General features: G+C 40.5%; 1 protein-coding gene across 1 annotated transcript; it reads left to right on the top strand.

The window, feature by feature from the left end:
* The first annotated feature begins 2,987 nt into the window (after nt 1-2,987).
* Nucleotides 2,988-10,911, top strand: LOC139660240 (glutaredoxin domain-containing cysteine-rich protein 2). Its single transcript, XM_071538336.1, has 5 exons — nt 2,988-3,048; nt 3,708-3,891; nt 4,904-5,013; nt 7,997-8,260; nt 9,816-10,911. The coding sequence occupies exons 1-5, from the start codon at nt 2,992-2,994 to the stop codon at nt 9,987-9,989; spliced, it is 789 nt and encodes a 262-aa protein (XP_071394437.1). The 5' UTR covers nt 2,988-2,991; the 3' UTR covers nt 9,990-10,911.
* The last annotated feature ends 297 nt before the right edge of the window (nt 10,912-11,208 follow it).

Below are 11,208 nucleotides of genomic sequence, written 5' to 3'. Positions count from 1 at the left end.
GCATGTTTGTGAACAGATTCAACAACAGATCCTGCTACTGTGATTTTCAATTGACGTTTGCTCATTTTGCCAAATAGCATTTTTATTGATAGACGAGAACATAGCAGAGATACCATTTAGGAGAGATAGTTACTGTTTGGGAGACTGGATCTAGTTTTATTTTTAAATACTAATTTTAGTGTAAAGCAAGGATAGAAATGCAAATTGATGGAGGACCCAAGATTGCTTTATTGTCTTAAAAGTGGGATCTGTTGGGAAGTAAAAATCCGAACGCTACAAACTCATCCAGCCGCATCTGATCTTGGTGAGTAGTTTATTCTGGTTTTCATGGTGGTCAAGTGCCAAATAACCCCCATGTTAAAACTAACTGGATATTGCTGGATATTGCAAGTAAAAGTACTCATTCTGAAGAACGGTCCCTTTCAGAGTGTAAAATTATTGATGCATTAACCTGTATTAAGTATTTTAATGTTGTAGGCTAATTCTAACTACTCCATATGCTGTACGGGAGTTTAAACAATGCAACATATTTTATGAGCTTATTGTATGTTTTACGTGTAAAACCTTATTCTGCAAAGTTACTAGTAACTACAGCCATCAAATAAATACAGTGGAGTAAAAAGTACAATATTTCCCTCTGAAATGTAGTGAAGTAAAAGTATAATGTCTCACAAGATGGAAATTAACTTAGTTACTTTCCACCTCAGAGCTAAACTGTCCACTAATTTGGTTATTTTGGAAATGACAAACAGCAAAATTGGAAATGTGATTACTTCTTTCATATGAAGTTGATAACATAAAAAGTATAACAGTACAAAAAGATGATATTTATTATTTAACCCATCTATTTTATACCAAAGTTAAACAACAATTTTTTTTTATCAAAAGCCTATGATTATGATTCCTTGGATAGACTATATAGGGAATACAGATAACACATCTAACCCAGTTTCTGGCAACTGTTGGCCTATTTTTTTTTTTAAACCTTCATTTATCAAGAGAAAGTTTGCTGAGCGTGTACGCTCGTTTTCAACGATGTCCTGCTTCACATACATACAGTTACACACATTCACACCACCAGGGAGCTGCCTGCAAGACTACAGTATTTCACAGTGCATGTTCATAAATTAAATAATTTATATTTTTTTGTTATTCATATACAAATGTAAATAAGCAAATAAACCTATTTTTTTGCAGGGCATTTACGAAAAAATATAAATGCAGATGTTATAAAATTATTTAATAACTCTTCCTATAAGTCAGCCTAAATATTGAGTAATTATGAGGTAAATACATACAATAAATTACCATGTAACTGGAGCTGTAGCTAAATAAGAAAATACTTATCACAGCTGCTTATCACACCAGTGGTATTACTCATCAGTTCAAGTAATTTCATTGTAGTTGTCACAGGTTTAACATTGTACTTTCTTGGATTTAATTATTCTATAAATTAACTTTTCTTATATCGTAATTGCTGACGGAACTGACGGAACAAGTGTTTTAGAAAAAATATTTTACAAAATTTTACAAAACATTTTAAGTATTTTACATGTTACTTGGTATTCTTGTCATGTATTTACCCAGTACTAATGGTAACTGTAAAAGGACGGGTTGCCAATCCTTTCTTTGAGCAGTCTGCACCTGCATCAGACCTGTCAAAATTTACATAAAGTGCTTTTTGAAAACACCTTCCCCAAAAATGCTCCATTGTTAAAACCTGGCAACCCAAGGGGGTAGATGCAAAAAGATATTGTGAGTTAGAGATAAGTTTTACTGTGGTTCAACTAAGTTCAAAGTCTGAATTCAAATAACTTTCCCGCATATCCTCAGCATTATCTGAAGGACTTGCATTTGTGATTTAAGTCTGTCTGATCTTTCTGTCTGATCTGTTGCTGAATCCTCTTGGATTCTAGACAAGGTCCCCGAGCAAAATCTCTCAGCTGTGTGTTTTCAACACATCCGGAGAAAACTTCTCAGTGATAAATTCTCAGATGTGTGAAAACTTCTCTCTCATTTTTGTGTTTTCCACACCTGAGATCTGATTAGACTCAGACTAGACTAGACTAGAGTCTTGGAATCAGACTCAAACTCTAAAGACTCAGCAAAACACTGAAGACTCAGGACTCAACTTGAACCTTGAGGTTTAGTCAAATTCACTACTAACACACACACACACACACACACACACACACACACGCACACACACACTTACACCCAGACTTGCACAAATGCAAACCACAGACACTTCCAGTACACAAACACACATCAAGCACATCAAGCACATACATGCACACACACACACACACTGAATATGATAAAAAAACCAACAACTGACAAGGCATTGTTTATTTCATACAGTTACAAGCTTTGTAATTGTAGATATATTTGACTAAGGTAAAGGTTACTATTTTCAGTATGACAGCAACAAACATGAAATGTCATGTTTAGTTTTCAACACTGGCACACTAGGCTCCATTCCAGTGACAGGCACTCTTACAACTATCTAACAACTCCTACACACACACACACACCTTCACTCTCTCCCTCTTACACACACACACACACACACACACTCAAAGATGCACGCAGGCTTGAACTACCTTCTATTCTGGTGAGCATGATTATTTGATGACGAAGCTTCCAGTTTCCCAAGCACCCTTTTGTACACACGATCTAGCCGTGAATAATTTAAAACTAGCTGCCAGCAAGGGGGTGCCTTGGAACAGCAGGTACACGCAAACTCAGGAGGCAGGACACACAGAAGCAGCGTTATCTCATCTACTTATCCACCCACTTCTTATGCAGCTCTTCAGTCGGACTCTTACACCCTGTACCTCCATCTAGCCACATATTAGTCCATTCTTTCATCCATCTACCACCCATCACTCCAGGCTCCACCGTGCCCAGCTCTGGTGTCATTTTGCCCCAGGTAGAGAGCCTCTTGGACAGACCGACGCTCCCTCAGCCTCCCCGCCTCAATCAGCCACCATGGAGGAGCTCCAGAGAAAACTGAATCAGCGCTATGAAGGCACCAAGCCCAGAAAGGTGAGTAATATACTGGCAAGGTTACAAGGTTTTTTTTTTTTTTTTTTTCAACTTTCAAGTCCTCTTAGAAATGTACATTACTGAACGAAAGACTGTACTGGAAGAAAGAGAAACGCAGCTGACATGGAATTTTAGCTTCCTAGCTTTCATCTAGAAGGTGTGTTGTATGCTATACTGTTTATTTGTACAAGAACAATATATTGTTGTCATCATTTGTAAAACTATTGTCCAGTATATTGACTATAGTACAGTATTCTGTATTTAATATGTTGTCACAGATACTTTTTTGATGCAATTTCTTTACAATCAGTGGTAAATTAGCTTTGCAGTAGAGTGCATCAGTTGAAGTTGAAACTAGCTTTGGTGTGGCTGAAGCTAGTTTTCTGCTGCCATGCCTATTTGTGATTTTATCAAGGTGCAAACTGAGAAGGGATGAAATGAGATGACAACCTGCTTGTTGGCATGCTGCAAATATTGGCATGCATCCCCCTTGTCACTTTTTTGGGAAAATACCTCTCGAAAACAACAATTTCCAACTCAAAAATCCTCTTTTCAAAGCTATGCAAATTGGTCACTACACTATGCATTTTTAAAAACAAGTAATACCTACACCATGTAATCAAAAACAACTCATCTCTTCAACTCAAACCAAACCACAGGTGAGGTTCAAGCTGGCGTCGTCCTACAGCGGCCGGGTCCTGAAGCACGTGTATGAGGACGGTCAGGAGCTGGACAGTCCAGAGGAGAAATATCCTCACAGCTTCATCCACCGCAAGATCCCACCCAGCCACCTGGAGATGGAGCAGCTGTGTGGGTTCGAGGAAACTCAGGGAGAACAACAGGGTGGGTACTTAGCATTGTGTAACATATACTGTCTTACTTTATATGCATGAGTGTGTTGGGATTTGGACGTCTGTGTGTGTGTGTGTGTGTGTGTGTGTGCGCACGTGTGCTGGTAACCAGGGAACCAACAGGATGTGTATTACAATCGTGTAAAGTACAGTATATATTGATTAGTGTGCATGGGCTTGTGTGCATGTTTGCTTATGCATATTTGCGCTTTCAAACATGAACATGGTGAACAGTTGTGACTGATTGAGACATTTGTGTGTATTAGTGTTTGTGTGTGTGTGTGTGTGCGTGCACTTGTATGTGTATGTCCCTTCAAACGTTTCAAACTGCAGTCGATAGTGTAACTGCCCCAGCAAACATTGTGATATAGAACATGTGTAGTCAGAACAGCCTTGCAGGCACTATAGGCCATTAATCAGCCTGTAAGGAGCCTGGAAAACATGAACACCAGCAATGGAGGCAGCACGCTTTAATTTGACAAATATAACACACAGAAACAATCTGCGACCTCTCTTTACAGTCTGCAAGCTTTGTTTGAGGGTCCAATTTAAATTAATTGAATTAAATTAAGATGGCAAGCTAACAGCAAACTCGCTTGTTAGCTGGTTGGGCTTTAGTTTGGCATCAAAGCAAGCTAGCCAAGCCAATAATTGCTAACAAATAAATAAGGCATTCCCAAAGATCCTGAAAATGCCATGACATGGAGAATTATTTGCCTGTTGTTTAAAGCTAGATGTTGTTTAATGCTACACTGGCTAACACAGTTACTTTGCTAGGGAAGAGGCTGGTGACTTGTGATTGGCTGAACGATGAGGGGCGGGACAAGCCTTCCAGGCTGCAGCCTCAGAGTCGACCACGGGGGCAAAAAAGATAGAAGCCCTCCTGCATGTCGCTGTCCGTGAAATGCTTGCTGGGTGCAGATAACAGGTCCAAGTACAAGACTGTACAAGTGCACATCTTACCTTGATACACACCTTGACACCTTGTTTTGTTGTATACCTAGGTGTGTACCCTCCTACCGGGCTCATTGCCCAGAGGATAAACGTGTACAGAGGGATGGGAGGCTACAGACCCGCTGCAGGCCAGACTGAGGCAGCAGAGGGAGACGCCAAAGTAAGCAGTGGGACTGATTGTTCTTGATTTTGTGCTTTATTTTGATATTAATCACGATGAGAGAACATTAGATTTCATATTAGCAATGTCAAATTTTAACTGTCTGAGGTACTATAGTCAGTGTCTGGGCGGCCAGAGAGAGGTTTTGTATCCGTCAAAAAACTAATTGTGCCAATGTATTCTCTATGGGGCTGATATATTGACGAATGACGGAGGGCTGTCCATCTTTTCTATGCAACTCTGTGAATATTTTTTTATATGTCAAAATTTGAAACCTGCTGTTTTTGACTGTATAGTTACATGTTAACTGTTCACTAGCCTATAGGTGGAGCTCGCCTTTTCTCTTGAATTTTAAAAACGAAAAGCTAATTTCATTCACAGCTTCCCGGAGTTGTACATTCTACCAGTCTACCAAACTAAAAAGACAGAACCAGTACTAGTATGGCTTGGCATTGTATTAGTCTTCCAGGGTGGATGTTCAAATTGTTAATCCTGATATTGATATTTTAGTTGGCTAGCAAGCGTACCTATGTGAGACTATACAGTATATATATGAAAATATATATGAGAATGCCAATAAAAGTTTAAATTAACTGGACCTAAAACGATCAAACCCAAAGACTCAAATGTTGGTGTTGTGTGTCAGTTGCAATGTCTGTCTTGTACACCACAATGGCAACATATACTGTAATTTGACCGTACACAACAACATGCTGAGAGAGAGTGAAAGAGATACAAACCCAGAGAGAGAACACTTATACAGTTCATTTCTTAAACATGATCTGTCCATTTCGGAAAAACAGAAGTTTGTCATTCAATATCTCTAAGAGAAAGAGGGTCAGCTAAGGTACATGCTGTTCAGAAACTTACCATAAAATGTTTTCATTTTGTGCCATCAACATTTTGTCAAAGCAAGTGTTACTTTTACTTGTATTGAATGGTAAACATCTCATTCTGGAACATGATCACATCTCTCTGGGCTTACGTATATGATGAGAAATCTAATGAGAAAGTATCACAGCTCCCCATAACGTGTTGATGACATATCTATGATAAACCCCACAGAGCAGTGCGAGTCTGTGTCTGCTGAATAGCAAACAGAAACACCAAAATAAAACCATGAACAATTAATGACAAATGCAAAGTAATTTAATGATTAATTCATGCATTTTCAGAACAGAACAAGCGATAAGGACTAAAAATACACAATGAAATGAATCCTTCGATAATTGAAGCATCAACTGCCGCTCAGTGAAAATGGTACAACAATTAAATGGAACAACAGCAGCGAAATTGTTCATCTGACAAGAAAAGACACTTTTACTGAGCTACTGTGGCAGTGGCTTCATTAGTGCCGCAGACGGAGAGGTCAGCTACATTGCCTGCTGGCTTAGTGTCAGTTTCACTCTTTTATCCTCTAAACAAAGGCATGCGTGGCACCGCTGACCGGAGCCAATATTTATCACATTTATCAGAGGAGGACCGCAATCTGGAATTAGTTTATCCTTTTAAGGCGTTATTGAAATGATTGCACACTGGTTCTAGAGTAGCAGCCTTACTCTAGGAGGCTTAAAGACTCCATGAAATGAGAAACTTCACGTGTTTATTTTATTTATTTGTTTATTTATATAGCCCTTTATCACATTATTCCTTAATTTGATGTATTTCCTGTTGAAGCAGGGCGTTGGGGCGGGACATAACACAGTGTGGGATCATTCAGAAGTCTAAACCAATGGAATAACAGTCAGGCCGAGAAAGGCAGTTTTATTTGATGGGAGGGATGTGGAGGGGTGGGATTGTTCAAACATCTGTGATGGTTTTATTGGTTGTAATTTATATTTACGTTTACTAGTGTAGCATGAGGTCACCATTACAGATACCCTGTTTTCCAGGAAGTAAAAGATATGGGAGTTCATTTCATGGGGACTTTAATGACTTAGATTGTGACTTCAAGAGCCTCCTCCCTACCGAACTGAACGCTCATATGACTTAAGTGCTTTTCTCTGTCTGTCTTTTGTATTTGAAGGGATTAACTGCATTAATCTGGAAACAAAACATTTTAATATTTAATATGTTTGTAATGTTGTAAAAAATACAACAGATCATTCCATCAAAAATGTTCCAAAGCAAAAACAGAGAGTACAGGATGAAAAAGTTTTGAAAGCCAGAAATCTCAAACCCCACAGATACTCCTATTATTGTCATTTTGTACGATGGGACAGTCAAAAGTCTTACTTACTGCACCTTTTACAGCTAAAGGTAAAAAGTATGCTACTGAAATTCTGCTATTGGCTGATCTTCATCACCTGGTACCAAAGATCAGCCAATAGCAGATGGCAATTGACTGAAATTACCTTCCGATTTGGGTTTGGTGTTTAGTTACTCTTTAAGATAGCTATTCATTTCAGCTAATACTTTAATGCCAGCAATCATTTTGTATGGATAGGTGTCACATTTTGTCCACTGAGCCCTAGGCGTCATTTCAATGTTGCGTCTATGCTTTAGCTCTCATTTAGCCCAGGATCTTTTGGGCTTTGCCAAATAGCAAGCAATAAATGCATTATTACATATTTTAACAATACATACAGCTGTAAACATCAGACATATGCACCAGAGAAGTACAAGATAATGCTTTATTTCTGTCATATACTGCAGAAGATGTAGTCTAAGACATATACATTTACTAAACTTTCACTTTTAAACCCTATGTAGCCTCATTTTAGCTTAGAGTTATGTAACCATTTAGACATGTAATCAATGTAAAATTGCTCAGTGGGTATTTGGTGGATATCTCATTGGAACAAACTCATGTGATGCCATGTCTGTTAATGTTGCCACTCCTGCCTCACCACCAAAGACCTGGCCTTGACTTGCGCTGTTATCCCTCTCCCTCTCCCTCTCCCTCCCTCTCCCTCTCTCTCTCTCCCTCTCCCTCTCCCTCTCCCTCTCCCTCTCCCTCTCCCTCTCTCTCTCTCTCTCTCAGTCTTCAGTGTTGGACTTTGGCAAGATCATCATCTACACCAGCAATCTGCGTATCATCAGAGCGCCGCCGAGGAAGCCCGAAGCGCAGCGACACCACACAGCACCCCCCGTGGGCTTGGAGGGCTACCCACAGCCCAGGGAGAGGGAGAGGGAGAGGGAGAGGGGGAGCAGGAGGAGGGCTAAAGCTCTCTGTACCCAGGAGAGGGAGGGGGAGGCGGAGCGGGAGGTGGAGGAGGAGAAACAGATCAGTGACACAGAGGACAAGGTAATGGTCCCTGGCCAAATCACCTCAACTGCATTATTCTCAGTCGGGTTTTCATTCCCCCGTTTCTGTTTCACCCTATTCTCAATCTCGCTGTGTCCTTTTCCACCTCTACCTCTCTCTCTCTCTCTCTCTCTCTCTCTCTCTCTCTCTCTCTGTCCTCAACCTTCCTCTCTTGACCAATCTCTTGCCTCTTGAATCATTGTGTGTGTGTGTGTGTGTGTGTGTGTTATAGCCATATTGCTGTAACTCAAACTGTTCATGGAGGGGTGTTTATCGTTATTCCCCCACCTCCTCTGTGTTTCCCTGTGACTCCCACATCATTCGTACCCGCTCTCTCTCCCTCTCTCCCCCTTCCCTTTCTCTCTTTCTCTTTCTCTCTCTCTCTCTGCCCCTCCACCCCACCCCATCCCATTGTCCTAGTGTTATCTGTCAACTGTGAACAGATACTGATGAGTCCACAGTTTTATTCTGTCCTTGCGGCATTTGGCTGCCACTTACCAGCCTGCAAGGAGACCCGGCTCGCCGTTATTCGCTCCCTCTCACCTCCTCGGCTGATTACTGTTCTATTCCCCTCGCTGCTTTTCTATCTTTCCCTCACCTCTCTCGTGATTTTCTCATTTTCTCTGCCTCTAGAAAAAAAACACAAAAAGTTTCATTCTCAGCTTCTTTTTCATTATTTGGTTCTCTCCTTCTTCTGTATTACTTTCCTCTCTTTTGTTTACATTTCTTGGCTTTGCCTTTGCTGCACAAACTCTGTGCCAGTTAGGTTCGCTATTTTTCTTTCTTTCTTTCTTTCTTTCTTTCTTTCTTTCTTTCTTATGTGCTTAGACTTTGCACAACATTTTCTTTTCTTGACTTACTTTGTTCTTGTCTAACGTATCTGGACCTATCTTTTCTTTTTGTGAAGCACTTTGAATCTACGGTTTTGAGGTTTTGAAAGGTGCTATATCAGGAAAGATTTACTTACTTACTTATTTACTTACTCTACTTACTATCTGCAGTCATTACAACAGCTGTTCACCATCATAATATATTAAATAGATACATCACTATCAGGGTTGGGTAGGTTACTTTAAAAATGTATGACATTACTTACTGGTTGCCTCATCTAATCAGCAGTGAAATCCAAGGCATTCCCCAAATAAAAGTACAGATATGAAAAGGGAAAATGACAAAGTTCAGGAAATTTATTTCAGGTTTGCCCACACACACACACAAAAATGTTCTTCTGTGCCACATTTTCTAAAACAAAGAACATACTGTATTTAAAGTCTTCCGAATTTCTCGCTTTTACTTAAGAATTATTCCCAGAAGCAATCCTCTGATCAGAAAGGAAATCTACTTATTTAGATATGGGTGACATAAAACTGTCCCCCAACTGTCAACTTTGCCAAATTCCCTCAATCTCTCAATCTCCATCCCCCTCCTCCCTCTTCTTTCTCACCCATCCCAACCTCTTCCTCCCCTTTTACCCTTTCCCTCACCTCATCATTCCTCTCTTTCTCCTACTGCCCCCCCCCCCCCCTCTCATCCATTGTGTTTCTTGTGTCTCCAGGAGGAAGCCAGTTGCCAGCATTGTGGTGGTTCGGGCTGCGCTCCCTGCTCTCTGTGTCACGGCAGCAAGCTGTCCATGCTGGCGAACCGCTTCAATGAGTCCATCAGTGATCTGCGCTGCCAAGCCTGCTACCCCCATGGTCTGGAGAAGTGCCAGTCCTGCTCCAGCAAATAGCACCGTTTGGCTGACACCCATGTCTGGCATGGAGAGAGAGAGAGAGGAAGCGAGTGAGTGAGTGAATGAGAGTGTGTATCTGTGTGCGTGCGTGTGTGTGTCAGATGTCCTATCGGTTCGTCAGAATTGTCTCAGCGGCGATATTGCCCTAATCCAAAATGTTCTTGGTGGGGCGTTTCGAAGCACTACTAGGAAGCATAAGCCATCATTGGAAAGGGGAATTGTAACTGTGCAGTGGGCGAGAAATCATAAAATACAATTACTGTGTGCAGTGAACATGGCTTACGATAAGACAAACACATAATCACTCTTTTGTTGTCGAGTATTATTTTGCATCTGCGCCCCGTTCCACGATAACACCGGCTTCCGCGACAGAGTTATCATTTTAATTAAAATGATGCAAACATTTTGCATTTTATTTCATCCGCTGGGAACGCTGCCCTGTCCCTATCTTCCCTCTCTGCTCACCAGAGAGAACGAAACCTTTTATCTCCCAACATTATGCGTGAGGGTAATTGATGCTTTCATTTATTCAAAGTTTGATAATCTGTAATCACAGGAAGCTTAATAATTTCAGCAAAATGGAGAGAGAGAGAGAGAGAGAGAGAGAGAGAGAGAGAGAGAGAGAGAGGAAGAAAGAGAAATAAACAGTTAGAGATGGACAGAGAGAAAGGGAAATACAGAGAGAAACAGTTTAATAATTGGTAACATGGGGACATAGGTCAACTCAGGAGATTATAATTAAGAGGTTTTTTCAGAGAAAGATAGGAGATGAGATGGAGATGGAGAGAGAGATACAGAGACAAATGCGGAGAAATCGAGGACGACATTTAAATAAATGGTAACAGCGGGGCATTAGGTCACTCTCGGAGATTAAGATGAAAGGTTTTTATTAACAGTCTAATTCTCAGGTGATTGCCATTCTAAGTTGTTGTTTCTAAGCCTTATCCACACAGTTTTGCTATATGAATAAAACAGACACCTGCTTAATTTTCAGTGCCTCTTTTTTTATTCAGCGACTGCTATTTCAGATGCTCAGTGTGGCATTCTCCTTCTGCCATTTAATAACGACCGAACAATTCATGCGATTAATGTTTTTGACTGTTTGATGATGTGTTTCTCATATATGAGATCTTCACAAAGCTTCAGTATAGTCGACCTCACAAATATCTGTAGCAAAAAACTGTGGAAGAAAGAAACTAGTTCAGCTCTGTCCTGC

The sequence above is a fragment of the Centroberyx affinis genome, unplaced genomic scaffold (genome assembly GCF_046629955.1).
Source record: "Centroberyx affinis isolate AG114_WGS23_722 - 3 ecotype Tasmania unplaced genomic scaffold, CSIRO-AGI_Caff_v1 ptg003258l_1, whole genome shotgun sequence".
Taxonomy (NCBI): domain Eukaryota; kingdom Metazoa; phylum Chordata; class Actinopteri; order Beryciformes; family Berycidae; genus Centroberyx; species Centroberyx affinis.
This window is presented reverse-complemented; position numbering and strand designations above follow the sequence as displayed.